This window comes from Schistocerca nitens, chromosome 1 (genome assembly GCF_023898315.1).
Source record: "Schistocerca nitens isolate TAMUIC-IGC-003100 chromosome 1, iqSchNite1.1, whole genome shotgun sequence".
NCBI classification, from domain to species: domain Eukaryota; kingdom Metazoa; phylum Arthropoda; class Insecta; order Orthoptera; family Acrididae; genus Schistocerca; species Schistocerca nitens.
This window is the reverse complement of record NC_064614.1, coordinates 930,419,268-930,434,753: the sequence shown is the minus strand read 5'-3', so window position 1 is coordinate 930,434,753 and position 15,486 is coordinate 930,419,268. Positions and strand designations below refer to the sequence as shown.

The following is a 15,486-nucleotide window of genomic DNA, read 5'->3' as shown; positions in this document are numbered from 1 at the left end:
CTTCATATTAGTTCCCTACAATAGGACTTGAACCTGGAAGGCTTATGTTTTATAGTTAGCATTCCATAACTGGTGTATTCAATCACATTTTATTGTCTAACACACCACCTACATCTGTAGCCCATGAAAGTTCTATGAAGGTCTATTTTTTGTGATTATTTTATGCTTCCAGCAAGCTACAAATATTTACTCAAAACATAGATCATCAGACAACAATATATGTTGAAAATGTTTATGAGGCAAGTAAATAAGTCTACTGAAGACTAACACGGCTGTTTCGTATCTGGAAATGCGCAAACATTTTATAAAGCTCTTCTACAGACTCGATGACAGATTATATAAAAACCTATGAAACACATATTTTACTACGACTCTCTCCAAAATAGCACGATTGGTTTTTTAATTTCATGCAATTTTCTTTAAAACTTATGACACTCCCCACTCAATAACACAGTATAGTTTCAAATAAAATGCTGCCACCTTCCTGTCGTGGGTGGCTTTATTCTCTTATGCTTCCTTCGGAGGGCGAGTGAAATAATGAAATTGTGCAGTAAATACTAAGTCCGCTGCTTGCAATCCTTACCTACTGTACTAGGGCACATAGAACTTTGCTGTGCTTGGCCATCAAAGGTACGAATAACCATGGGTTGTTTTGCGCAACGGGTACATTAATGTATACTGTAATAAGTACACCGACAAATACAGACGTGTTTCCACATACTGATGCTTGCAAGCTTGTGTTTACCTTTTTCTTTGCCTGATGAAGAGCCCATACACTTTTATCCTCGAGTCCTGTCACTATGTCTCCTATCTCGTAAGGAAAATCTTTAGACGGATCTCTAGCGAAAAATGACCACATTATGTAAACACGTTTTCTTTTCTGTACAAACGCATGATTTAGGGTTCTCGAACACTAATTCATAGCACCTGACAAGTCCCACGTACATTTGCTTACATGAGTAACGGAGTGCTTTGACTCATGTGGTGTAATTTTCAACTTTACGACTATTATCTTTGAAAGTGTATGAAAGCAAAACAACGTCAAAAGTGCGCGCGAACGGCATCGATCTTCATAATGGGAATGAAAAGCCAAATATTTATATATTGGTCGCTTGTATGAAATGAGAAAATAACTTACGTAATATTTAAGTAGATTCTTTTGTGTTAGTTGTCCTGGGTGTTGGTTAAACGCGACTAAGCACTTATAACAAATAATCTCCTTTACATTAAATTAGGTGAAAAGGACAAGTGGCCGTGAAGGCTGAGATAACAGTCAGAACAAACAGATGATGAAAACCGTGACATGTGCATCATAGTATTCCATAATTTTGATTCTAGAAATTGTTTGAAGGTGGCAATAAGTTAACAGAAACGGCAGGAACCCTCAAAACCGCATACTAGTTGACACTGGTGTTGGCTGCGCTCATGTACAGGAGAAAGTAGGTTTTACCACAGACTTAGCGTATCTAATACTTGAAACTCGCAACCTTGACGGTTTTTATATAAGATCTGAAAAGAAGTTGAGTATTCAGTTGAGAAACAACGCAGCAATGGCGCAAAGTATACCTCTTTTATTAAGGATTGTTGCTTCATCGGTTAATGTGGCCAATAGAGCTGGAAAAATTATACGAGATATTATGTCGCAAGGCGAATTAGGCATTGTTGAAAAGGTAAGAACTAGACTACTCTTTTTTGGACATCAAATAGAATACATAACTTTTTCGTCATGGGATAGTGTACATATGTGCAGTTATTGCCATAAAATGAAATTATGTTCATTATTTATAACTTAGAAAAAGGAAATCGTTTACTCATAGTTTATCTAACGACAACATAATTTGCAGGGCAAAAATGATTTGCAAACTGAAGCTGATAGATCTGCACAGCGGTGCATCATTTCCTCTCTATCACAGCAGTTTCCAGCAGTCACCATTATTGGTGAAGAAGGTTCATCAACTTGTGAAGTACCCTCAGATTGGCTTGTGACTGATAGTAACCAAGAGGTTCTAAAAGAAACTTGCCCAAAGGAACTGCAAAATGTTTCTGAAAAGGATGTAAGAACCAATCTTGATATTAAATAGTGATCACATAGATTACATGTGTTAAATTTCTTGCTCTTCATCTTGGAAATGCATTAAAATGTTCGTGTTGTCAGTGTCTTACAGCTATATCAACTGTAGTATGTACCTGGTGAAGACATCAGAAATTTTTGTTCTTCCTCTTCATCACAAATGAGAAAGCTATTTATTTACTCAGGGTAAAAGAAAAAAATGAGAGGGTGTCACATACAGCAAATATTATTCTCTTTTACAAGTAATTAATGTGAGTAATTGAGGGACAAATATGTGCTGTTTGTGCTGCACTTCGGTTTTGATAATTTCAGACTTCACTGTTCTTCTCCCAGGGCACACTTTGCTTGGTTGAGCTGTAGTTTGTTGACACTCTGAAAATTACATCCGAACAATCAGAAAAATTTATTACTAATAAATCATGTTGTACACTTTGCAGGTTGTGATTTGGGTTGATCCTTTGGATGGAACATCAGAATACACACAGGGTTTGTAATCTTCCCAACTTACCTACTTCTATAATTTTTGTGACTTTTCTCCTGTTGTCATGTATGACTTAAATCGAAGACTTACACTTGCAGTTGAAAACATGGTTTATTGGATTGAAAGTAACTGTTTCAGCTGAGTGCTGTGGTTGGAAGCATTTGTGACGATTAGAAATAATATTGTTCTTTGGACTGAGTCTTTCATTCTGCAGTGTAGTGTGGGGCAGATTAAAACGGTGTGTCGGATGAGGACTCAAACATGGGTTCAAGTCCTGGTTTACCCAGAAGTCTCAGTTTATAGTCAGTTGTCGGAAGAACACTTTTTTAGCAGTTTTCAAAAAAATGAGTGAACCCCCCACCCTTCTTATACATATGGCATATATGTGTATACACTACTGGCCATTAAAATTGCCACACCAAGAAGAAATGCAGATGATAAACGGGTATTCATTGGACAAATATATTATACTAGAACTGACATGTGATTACATTTTCACGCAATTTGGGTGCATAGATCCTGAGAAATCAATACCCAGAACAACCACCTCTGCCCGTAATAATGGCCTTTATACGCCTGGGCATTGAGTCAAACAGAGCTTGGATGGCGTGTACAGGTACAACTGCCCATGCAGCTTCAACACGATACCACAGTTCATCAAGAGTAGTGACTGGCATATTGTGACGAGCCAGTTGCTCGGCCACCGTTGACCAGACTTTTTCAATTGGTGAGAGATCTGGAGAATGTGCTGGCCAGGGCTGCAGTCGAACATTTTGTGTATCCAGAAAGGCCTGTACAGGACTGCAACATGCGGTAGTGCATTATCCTGCTGAAATGTAGGGTTTCGCAGTGATCGAATGAAGGCTAGAGCCACAGGTTGTAACACATCTGAAATGTAATGTACACTGTTCAAAGTGCCGTCAGTGCAAACAAGTGATGACTGAGACATGCATCCAATGGCACCCCATACCATCACGCCGGGTGATACGCCAGTATGGCAATGACGAATACACGCTTCCAATGTGCGTTCACCGCGATGTCGCCAAACATGGATGCGACCATCATGATGCTGTAAACAGAACCTGGATTCAACCACAAAAATGACATTTTGCCATTCGTGCACCCAGGTTCGTTGTTGAGTACACCATTGCAGGCGCTCCTGTCTGTGATGCAGTGTCAAGGGTAACCGCAGCCGTGGTCTCCGAGCTGATAGTCGATGCTGCTGCAAAGGTCGTCAAACGGTTTGTGCAGATGGTTGTTGTCTTGCAAACGTCCCCATCTGTTGACTCAGGGATCGAGACGTGGCTGCACGATCATTCCGTATTACCCTCCTGAACCCACCGATTCCATATTCTGCTAACAGTCATTGGATCTCGACCAACGCGAGCAGCAATGTCGCGATATGATAAACCGCAATCACAATAGGCTACAATCTGACCTTTATCAAAGTTGGAAATGCGATGGTACGCATTTCTCCTCCTTACACGAGGCATCACAACAATGTTTCACCAGGCAACATCGGTCAACTGCTGTTTGTGTATGAGAAATTGGTTGGAAACTTTCCTCATGTCAGCACGTTGTAAGTGTCGCCACCGAGGCCAACCTTGTGTGAATGCTCTGAAAAGCTAATCACTTGCATATCACAGCATCTTCTTCCTATCGGTTAAATTTCGCGTCTGCAGCGCGTCATCTTTGTGGTGTAGCAATTTTAATGGCCAGTAGTGTACTAGTTTTGCATTTTTAATTGCTGAGGGAAAACACCAGTTGATGATAATGAATTGTTGCATATAACAAAGGGGTTGTGGTGGTGGTGGTGGTGGCTTCTTTAGGAGTCTGTTTTGACCACTGGAAAATCGCTGAGGCAATAGCAGTGCGGCTGGTGAATGTACGGCCACGGAGAGTGTCTTTCATTGTTGGAAAAAGCCAAAAGTCACTAGGAGCCAGGTCAGTTGAGTAGGGAGCATGAGGAATCACTTCAAAGTTGTTATCACGAAGAAACTGGTGGGTGCGTTGTCTTGGTGAATCCACTGGAGTGTGCATCGAGCCACCTGTATGCAACCAGTGGTGATATTTCACATTGTCTTATTGAAATCTCGCATTTTGAACAGGTACTGTAATGTCACAAAAGGATGCAGATGATCTGTAAGAATATTCAATTAACATGCACTTGTTATTAGTCCCTGTTGCCAGACGAGGCCCAATTGTGGCCATGTGACACTGCCTAGACTATAACTGATCCACCCCCTTCTTGGACATAACCTTGTTGACACACACAATCAGTAGCTTTGTGGAGCATATGCCACACTCTGACATGCCCATCAGCTTGATACAACTGAAACCAGGTTTCATCAGACCGTGTTGCATACCACTACTTTCCATAATCCAGTGACTACATTCATGGGCCCGTGTCAGTCATTGACCTCTGTATCAAGGCGTCAGCAAGAGGACAAAAATCAGTCATCAGCTGCTGAAGTCCATGTTCTGCATTTGCCTCCACACAGTCCTGACAGAAATGGTTCTCAAACCCACACATTCAGATCAGTGATCCAACTCACTGCAGATATTGATAGTGCTCGACAGAGTAGCTATCTCGTCCATTCGTGAACACTTGGCGTTATTCTGTGTGTCATTTTATCTGTGTGAAATGTAGCTGAGGCACTGTTGACTTTGGAGACCTCAGTTCTTGTATGCTCTCTGATACGTTAAAATTCATGGGTCTTGCACTGTTATTACACACATTCCACATTTGTCAACTTGTGACTTACTGGTATGAGCACTATGCACCTGTCTGTAACAGACTGCTCAAGTGATGTATCTACACATGTGCCATACACAGCACCTATCGTTAACATTTGGGCATCATACAAAGCACATCTTGAAATGGGATACCCCACCAGTATCATTTGGCCACTGAGATTATTGTTAGTGAACTAACTTCCTTTGAGTACTTCATCATGAACTGGTAACTTCTCTGATATGTGAATCTGATCTGCGTATACCATTGTTTGTGTTTCACACCTCAGTCATCTGAAGTAATAACATTTGTCTCGATCTAAGATTCTCATTGATTTATGAGTATGCTCACTAACTATGAAAGCTGAGTTTTGATATGTGGTATACTAGCTTTTATTTGTGGAAGTGTCACAAGATTTTGATAATACATTAATTTATTATTTTGCATAAAACACAGTTTGAACTTTTGATTTTTACAGGGTTGCTGGATCATGTTACAGTACTAATAGGGATTGCTGTTGGTGACAAAGCTATTGGAGGTGTCATACATCAGCCGTATTATAATTACAAAGAACCCGAAGCAGTAATAGGTCGGACAATGTGGGGCATTGTCGGTGTTGGCGTGGGAGGCTTTGTGCCACAGCCACCTCCTGAAGGTCAGCGTATTATAACGACGACACGTTCTCATTCCAATGAAGTTGTGCAAGCTGCCTTGGATGCACTACAGCCAGACAATGTACTACGAGTTGGTGGTGCTGGTCATAAGGTAGGTTACAAGTACCTCATTATGTGAGATTCATTCTTAGATGCAAAATATGTGTTGTTCCGCTATGCAGATTTTTTTGTGCCTCGTACAACATATAAAAAATGATGAACTGATGCATAAATATGATAGATTCTTTATCTAATAAGATGTACATAAAGATGTCATCTCTTTCAGGAAGTGTCTCTCATGTACTTGGTAATGTCACTTGCATTAGCCAGGCTATTTGTGCGGTAGCAAAACATTTTAGACCCTCTTCATAAGCTTCAAAATAATTCAAATGCAGAAGCGACAAATAAAATTTACAACTGTTGGAAAGTGCTTACCTTCTACATGTCATCCACATATGAAATAGGCAAGAACTTTATAAAAGCCTTACCGAGTAATACTGAATAACAACTTACAAAACGCACATAGAAGCAAATGCCTGAAACCTCTTCAAGTGTTTGTTCGGTTTGTTTTTCCTTTGACCTATTTATAAACATTGTTTTAAGTAGCACAATGGATATGCCCCTCCCCCGCTCCCACCCCTCTTTCATCTTATTGATTGTAAATATGCTTGGCAGTTCCAGATCCTGAGCCTGTTCACTTGAATGACAACCTTTAGACTCTAAAATTTCATTTCAGATATATAATATTTCCTGAACTTCTTGTGGTTTGTAATTCAATATTTGAGTTCTATCCCTTTTTTGGACGGCATAGATGAGTGCATCAACAGCATTTCAAAAGCTGCAACTTCACCCTAGATATTGCAAAATCACAAGCACCCATAGACCTCAGTCCCCTTGGATTTTTATGATTATTTCTATCACTATTATAACTGGGTTATGTGAAATTAAATTGTACTGTGTTATGGATCTTTCATAAGTGTCTCTGTAATGTTCTCAATACACGCAAATGAGTTATCAGATAGGATCAACAGTATTGTAACATTGTTTGTCTATATTGTTGTTGTGTACAGGAAACTATTGTTGTTTGACAATTGTGAGGAACTGCGAAAAGACTTGGACCAAAATTCCACTTGTCATAATGAATGGTAGCTCTCTTTAAATGTAGATAAATGTTCAATAATACCTATAAAAAAGAAAGACACGGAACCAACACAATTTGATTATAAGATTAGTAGTGAACATCTTGAGCATGTCAAATTGTATACATATTTAGGTGTAATACCTAGATGTCAAATGAAATGGGGCAGTCACGTAACGTCAGTTTGAGGGAACACAAATGGATGACTCAGATTTATTGGAACGATTCTGTGGAAGGACGATGCACATGTCAAGGAAATAGCTTACAAGACACTAGTGTGATCAGTTCTGTAATATTGTTCCAGTGTGTGAAGTTCTTCTCAGTCAGGCATGACAATAAACATTGAATGAATTCAGATATATACTACTAGGGTCATAACAGGTTCCTGTAGCTAGTACTATAGTGTACCAGAAATGCTCGGAGAACTTAAAGGGGAATCCAAGGAAGAAATGTGCAGTTTTTGCAAAACCATGTTGGATAAATTTAGAGAATTGGTATTTGAGAAAGAAATTGCAACAGTTATGTTGTTGTCTTCGTATATCTCACCTAGTATCGTGAGAATGAGCTAAGAATGGATAATATTGGTATGATTGACCCTCTGTCATGCACTGCACAGTGGCTTATGGAGTATATTTGTAGATGTATAATATGTTACATTGATTCAAGGGGTGCATTCAAGTTCTAAGGCCTCCGATTTTTTTTCTAATTAACTACTCACCCGAAACCGATGAAACTGGCGTTACTTCTCGACGTAATCGCCCTGCAGACGTACACATTTTTCACAACGCTGACACCATGATTCCATGGCAGCGGCGAAGGCTTCTTTAGGAGTCTGTTTTGACCACTGGAAAATCGCTGAGGCAATAGCAGTGCGGCTGGTGAATGTACGGCGACGGAGAGTGTCTTTCATTGTTGGAAAAAGCCAAAAGTCACTAGGAGCCAGGTCAGGTGGGTAGGGAGCATGAGGAATCACTTCAAAGTTGTTATCACGAAGAAACTGTTACGTAACGTTAGCTCGATGTGCGGGTGCGTTGTCTTGGTGAAACAGCACACGCGCAGCCCTTCCCGGACGTTTTGTTGCAGTGCAGGAAGGAATTTGTTCTTCAAAACATTTTCGTAGGATGTACCTGTTACCGTAGTGCCCTTTGGAACGCAATGGGTAAGGATTACGCCCTCACTGTCCCAGAACATGGACACCATCATTTTTTCAGCACTGGCGGTTACCCGAAATTTTTTTGGTGGCGGTGAATCTGTGTGCTTCCATTGAGCTGACTGGCGCTTTGTTTCTGGATTGCAAAATGGCATCCACGTCTCGTCCATTGTCACAACCGACGAAAAGGAAGTCCCATTCATGCTGTCGTTGCGCGTCAACATTGCTTGGCAACATGCCACACGGGCAGCCATGTGGTCGTCCGTCAGCATTCGTGGCACCCACCTGGATGACACTTTTCGCATTTTCAGGTCGTCATGCAGGATTGTGTGCACAGAACCCACAGAAATGCCAACTCTGGAGGCGATCTGTTCAACAGTCATTCGGCGATCCCCCAAAACAATTCTCTCCACTTTCCCGATCATGTCGTCAGACCGGCTTGTGCGAGCCCGAGGTTGCTTCGGTTTGTTGTCACACGATGTTCTACCTTCATTAAACTGTCGCACCCACGAACGCACTTTCGACACATCCATAACTCCATCACCACATGTATCCTTCAACTGTCGATGAATTTCAATTGGTTTCACACCATGCAAATTCAGAAAACAAATGATTGCACGCTGTTCAAGTAAGGAAAACGTCGCCATTTTAAGTATTTAAAACAGTTCTCATTCTCGCTGCTGCCGGTAAAATTCCATCTGCCGTACGGTGCTGCCATCTCTGCGATGTATTGACAATGAACGCGGCCTCATTTTAAAACAATGCGTATGTTTCTATCTCTTTCCAGTCCGGAGAAAAAAAATCGGAGGCCTTAGAACTTGAATGCACCTCGTATGTTGAGATTCAGCTGCCATGTGGTCAGAGGAAGTCATTTGTCAGCACCATCTACCATGGCAACAATGCATTTCTGGACACATCTTTATATCCCTGCAGTTTGTCAGTTTATTAATGTTCACAATGTATAAATGAGACATATCCCAGCAGTTTGTCAGTTTATTAATGTTCACCATGTATAAATGTGACATAAAGTTATGGAGGAGAGAGGCAACCATTATTCTAATAATAACCAGTAGTTCTTCATTCAGTCTGACTGGGTCACAGTGGTAAAAGTCAAACATCAGGCAAGGAATTACTTTTATTGCTCATGCGATACATTTCGGAATTTATCCATCATCACATACCCAGGAGTGATTACTGCAAGAAGATATCACATTTCAAGTTGTATTTGAAACAAACATTTGTACACTATAATTTTTTGTTGGCAAGTAACGCTGTATCAGCTGAAAAATACATATACTCGTGTGCAAATAATGTTGTCCTGCAGAATCCGGTAGCTACCCTACAATGTCCACATGTATGTGCGAAAACCTTGCTGAAGGCATTGGGAAGTGAACAGTATGTGTGAAGACAGCATGCTAATCTTATTATGCTGGCAAGTCAGGCAGGCATTTGCCCATGTGTGACACACTTTTTGTACTACAAGCCACACAACTGTGGAGGAGACTCATTTGGCTGTGACTTGGATTTGTGGGTACGCTAGGTGATGTAGTGCATTGAAAACCTCATGTCAACACTGCTCTGGTACGTATGGTTGCTCCTTCCTTTGCTATGTCACATCAAATTCCATCCAGCTTATTGAGGGTTGATACACATCGGAGCTGCAATACTATTCACTGCTCCTGTATAAGACAGTGCAAGAGAGGATAATCTTGTTGCTTTGATGCTGAATCTGCCGGATTTGTAGAGTTTAAACTAGTACAATTCGAGTTAGGCAGTCTGCAGCCATGTTGTTTTTCCCTGCTATATACATACGTCAGTCCTGCACCTGCATCGTGATTTGAGGTCTGTGTCTAGGTTAAAAATAGCTACTGGAGGCTTGTTGTCTGCAAAAATACCTAAGTAAATAGCAAGCAATTTGTGGTCAATAGCACTCCAGTTTTGCTGCTGTTGAATCAGGTTCTTGGAGGAAAAAGTGAGCAGCTGATATTTGCCATTAACTTTTGGTTGCAGAGGTGCTCACACAGCCGTCTGGCTTGGATCTACCACAAGCACCAAAGGTATGCTTAATTTCGGGTGTTCCAGCAGTGTTGCCTTTGATAGATGTTTCTTTAGGTCATGGAAAACTGCTTTGGCATTTGCAGTCCACAGGTTTTTGTGATTTCTTGTAATATTTCTGCCAGAAAGTAACACTGTGAGTGGCTCTTGTATGGTTGCTAGTATAAGCAAGTGACATTGTAATAGTTCAACATGCCTAAGTTGTGGAAGGGGGCCATCTGTTGTATTGCTTTGACCTGCGTGAGCAGTGTTGACTGGCCTGCGACAGAGACCAAGTATCCCAGCAATTTAACTTCACGTTTTCCTAGTGCACACTTTCTTTCATTAATAATTATGCCATCCTCTTAGAGGTGACAAAAAAGCTGCCACATGTGTGTGACATGCTTTTCTACTGAAGTAGAGAATACTAGAATGTTGTCCATATTGCAAAATATGAACGATAATTCTTCATCTATATCTACATCTACATTCATACTCCGCAAGCCACCCAACGGTGTGTGGCGGAGGGCACTTAACGTGCCACTGTCATTACCTCCCTTTCCTGTTCCAGTCGCGTATGGTTCGCGGGAAGAACGACTGTCTGAAAGCCTCCGCGCGCGCTCTAATCTCTCTAATTTTACATTTGTGATCTCCTCGGGAGGTATAAGTAGGGGGAAGCAATATACTCGATACCTCATCCAGAAACGCACCCTCTCGAAACCTGGCGAGCAAGCTACACCGCGATGCAGAGCGCCTCTCTTGCAGAGTCTGCCACTTGAGTTTATTAAACATCTCCGTAACGCTATCACGGTTACCAAATAACCCTGTGACGAAACGCGCCGCTCTTCTTTGGATCTTCTCTATCTCCTCCGTCAACCCGATCTGGTACGGATCCCACACTGATGAGCAATACTCAAGTATAGGTCGAACGAGTGTTTTGTAAGCCACCTCCTTTGTTGCTGGACTACATTTTCTAAGCACTCTCCCAATGAATCTCAACCTGGTACCCGCCTTACCAACAATTAATTTTATATGATCATTCCACTTCAAATCGTTCCGCACGCATACTCCCAGATATTTTACAGAAGTAACTGCTACCAGTGTTTGTTCCGCTATCATATAATCATACAATAAAGGATCCTTCTTTCTATGTATTCGCAATACATTACATTTGTCTATGTTAAGGGACAGTTGCCACTCCCTGCACCAAGTGCCTATCCGCTGCAGATCTTCCTGCATTTCGCTACAATTTTCTAATGCTGCAACTTCTCTGTATATTGCAGCATCATCCGCGAAAAGCCGCATGGAACTTCCGACACTATCTACTAGGTCATTTATATATATTGTGAAAAGCAATGGTCCCATAACACTTCCCTGTGGCACGCCAGAGGTTACCTTAACGTCTGTAGACGTCTCTCCATTGATAACAACATGCTGTGTTCTGGAATGAGATTTTCACTCTGCAGCGGAGTGTGCGCTGATATGAAACTTCCTGGCAGATTAAAACTGTGTGCCCGACCGAGACTCGAACTCGGTCCCGAGTTCGAGTCTCGGTCGGGCACACAGTTTTAATCTGCCAGGAAGTTTCATGCTGTGTTCTGTTTGCTAAAAAATCTTCAATCCAGCCACACAGCTGGTCTGATATTCCGTAGGCTCTTACTTTGTTTATCAGGCGACAGTGCGGAACTGTATCGAACGCCTTCCGGAAGTCAAGAAAAATAGCATCTACCTGGGAGCCTGTATCTAATATTTTCTGGGTCTCATGAACAAATAACGCGAGTTGGGTCTCACACGATCGCTGTTTCCAGAATCCATGTTGATTCCTACATAAGTAGATTCTGGGTTTCCAAAAACGACATGATACTCGAGCAAAAAACATGTTCTAAAATTCTACAACAGATCGATGTCAGAGATATAGGTCTATAGTTTCGCGCATCTGCTCGACGACCTTTCTTGAAGACTGGGACTACCTGTGCTCTTTTCCAATCATTTGGAACCCTCCGTTCCTCTAGAGACTTGTGGTACACGGCTGTTAGAAGGGGGGCAAGTTCTTTCGCGTACTCTGTGTAGAATCGAATTGGTATCCCGTCAGGTCCAGTGGACTTTCCTCTGTTGAGTGATTCCAGTTGCTTTTCTATTCCTTGGACACTTATTTCGATGTCAGCCATTTTTTCGTTTGTGCGAGGATTTAGAGAAGGAACTGCAGTGCGGTCTTCCTCTGTGAAACAGCTTTGGAAAAAGGTGTTTAGTATTTCAGCTTTACGCGTGTCATCCTCTGTTTCAATGCCATCATCATCCCGGAGTGTCTGGATATGCTGTTTCGAGCCACTTACTGATTTAACGTAAGACCAGAACTTCCTAGGATTTTCTGTCAAGTCTGTACATAGAATTTTACTTTCGAATTCACTGAACGCTTCTCGCATAGCCCTCCTTACGCTAACTTTGACATCGCTTAGCTTGTGTTTGTCTGAGAGGTTTTGGCTGCGTTTAAACTTGGAGTGAAGCTCTCTTTGCTTTCGCAGTAGTTTCCTAACTTTGTTGTTGTACCACGGTGGGTTTTTCCCGTCCCTCACAGTTTTACTCGGCACGTACCTGTCTAAAACGCATTTTACGATTGCCTTGAACTTTTTCCATAAACACTCAACATTATCAGTGTCGGAACAGAAATTTTCGTTTTGATCTGTTAGGTGGTCTGAAATTTGCCTTCTATTACTCTTGCTAAACAGATAAACCTTCCTCCCTTTTTTTATATTCCTATTAACTTCCATATTCAGGGATGCTACAACGGCCTTATGATCACTGATTCCCTGTTCTGCACTTACAGAGTCGAGAAGTTCGGGTCTGTTTGTTATCAGTAGGTCCAAGATGTTATCTCCACGAGTCGGTTCTCTGTTTAATTGCTCGAGGTAATTTTCGGATAGTGCACTCAGAATAATGTCACTCGATGCTCTGTCCCTACCACCCATCCTAAACACCTGAGTGTCCCAGTCTATATCTGGTAAATTGAAATCTCCACCTAAGACTATAACATGCTGAGGAAATTTATGCGAAATGTATTCCAAATTTTCTCTCAGTTGTTCTGCCACTAACGCTGCTGAGTCGGGAGGTCGGTAAAAGGAGCCAATTATTAACCCAGCTCTGTTGTTGAGTGTAACCTCCACCCATAATAATTCACAGGAACTATCCACTTCTACTTCACTACAGGATAAACTACTACTAACAGCGACAAACACTCCACCACCGGTTGCATGCAATCTATCCTTCCTAAACACCGTCTGTACCTCTGTAAAAATTTCGGCAGAATTTATCTCTGGCTTAAGCCAGCTCTCTGTACCTATAACGATTTCAGCTTCGGTGCTTTCTATCAGCGCTTGAAGTTCCGGTACTTTACCAATGCAGCTTCGACAGTTTACAATTACAATACCGATTGCTGCTTGGTCCCCGCATGTCCTGACTTTGCTCCGCACCCTTTGAGGCTGTTGCCCTTTCTGTACTTCCCCGAGGCCATCTAACCTAAAAAACCGCCCAGTCCACGCCACACAACCCCTGCTACCCGTGTAGCCGCTTGCTGCGTGTAGTGGACTCCTGACCTATCCAGCGGAACCCGAAACCCCACCACCCTATGGCGCAAGTCGAGGAATCTGCAGCCCACACTGTCGCAGAACCGTCTCAGCCTCTGATTCAGACCCTCCACTCGGCTCTGTACCAAAGGTCCGCAGTCAGTCCTGTCGACGATGCTGCAGATGGTGAGCTCTGCTTTCATCCCGCTAGCGAGACTGGCAGTCTTCACCAAATCAGATAGCCGTCGGAAGCCAGAGAGGATTTCCTCCGATCCATAGCGACACACATCATTGGTGCCGACATGAGCGACCACCTGCAGATGGGTGCACCCTGTACCCTTCATGGCATCCGGAAGGACCCTTTCCACATCTGGAATGACTCCCCCTGCTATGCACACGGAGTGCACATTGGTTTTCTTCCCCTCTCTTGCTGCCATTTCTCTAAGGGGCCCCATTACGCGCCTGACGTTGGAGCTCCCAACTACCAGTAAGCCCACCCTCTGCGACCGCCCGGATCTTGCAGACTGAGGGGCAACCTCTGGAACAGGACAAGCAGCCATGTCAGGCCGAAGATCAGTATCAGCCTGAGACAGAACCTGAAACCGGTTCGTCAGACAAACTGGAGAGGCCTTCCGTTCAGCCCTCCGGAATGTCTTTCGCCCCCTGCCACACCTTGAGACTACCTCCCACTCTACCACAGGTGAGGGATCAGCCTCAATGCGGGCAGTATCCCGGGCAACCACAGTCTTAGTCCGATCGGGGGATGCGTGGGACGAGCTGGCTGTCCCCGACAAACCCCCATCCGGACCCCCACAGTGATGCCCATTGGCAACAGCCTCAAGCTGTGTGACCGAAGCCAACACTGCCTGAAGCTGGGAGCGAAGGGATGCCAACTCAGCCTGCATCCGAACACAGCAGTTGCAGTCTCTATCCATGCTAAAAACTGTTTTGCAAAGAACGTCTGAACTAAGCCCGTTGTTAAATTTAATAGGTTGGGCAGCATTTCTGTGAGCAAATGGCATAAAATGGCACTTGAACAAACCAGATGGTGTGGTCACTGCTATTTTTTAATGTCAGATTGTACCATGGGAATTGGGGGAAATGCCTTGGTGCAGTTTGTCACATTTGTCATTTGATAGTGGCACTTTTTTAAATCAGTTATACATTGGGAACAGTATAGTGGTCTGGAATTGTGTGGGTATTGAGTGCTCTGCAGTTTCCATGTACTCTCCATAGATTGCCTTCCTTACGAACCATGTGGATCACGGAGGCCCACAGACTATCAGACCTGCTTATCATCCAAGTCTCATGCCTCAGTAGTGTGTTTACATTTCGTGGCATGCGGTTGCAGCTGTAGTGGTTATAAAGCTAAATACTGACAAATTAGTTTGTGCACTGTTATACAGTTATTAAATTTAATAGATTTCCATGGTCTTTTGTACTGTTTGTGGCGAAATAACTATTTATTAAACTTTTGGAAACATCCCCGCACTGTGTTTTTTTACAGTTTTCTGTGTGTTTAAGTCGTTTAGTAAATTTCGTGCAGTATTTTTCAGCTGACGTTTCTCATTGTTTCTAGTGAAATATTTCAGTAAAATTATCATTCACTGTTTTAACTTTGTTGAGTGTTCCAGTCGCTGCTTGAATGTTTGGTTTTTACTAATA

General features: G+C 42.5%; 2 protein-coding genes across 3 annotated transcripts in view; one reads left to right on the top strand and one right to left on the bottom strand.

Annotated features, from left to right (window-relative positions):
- LOC126193450 (N-terminal kinase-like protein) overlaps positions 1-969 on the bottom strand; it is a 138,119-nt gene extending 137,150 nt beyond the window's left edge. For both annotated transcript variants that reach the window (XM_049932688.1, XM_049932687.1), the window contains exon 1: positions 746-969. In XM_049932688.1, the coding sequence (XP_049788645.1) occupies positions 746-859 (114 nt within the window). In that variant the 5' untranslated portion in view covers positions 860-969. The remainder of the gene's footprint in view (positions 1-745) is intronic.
- Positions 970-1,031: 62 nt separating this feature from the next.
- Positions 1,032-15,486, top strand: part of LOC126193434 (3'(2'),5'-bisphosphate nucleotidase 1) — a 28,030-nt gene continuing 13,575 nt past the window's right edge. The window contains exons 1-4 of the mRNA XM_049932686.1: positions 1,032-1,670; positions 1,845-2,054; positions 2,509-2,557; positions 5,765-6,051. Of these exons, the coding sequence (XP_049788643.1) occupies positions 1,551-1,670; positions 1,845-2,054; positions 2,509-2,557; positions 5,765-6,051 (666 nt within the window). The 5' untranslated portion in view covers positions 1,032-1,550. The remainder of the gene's footprint in view (positions 1,671-1,844; positions 2,055-2,508; positions 2,558-5,764; positions 6,052-15,486) is intronic.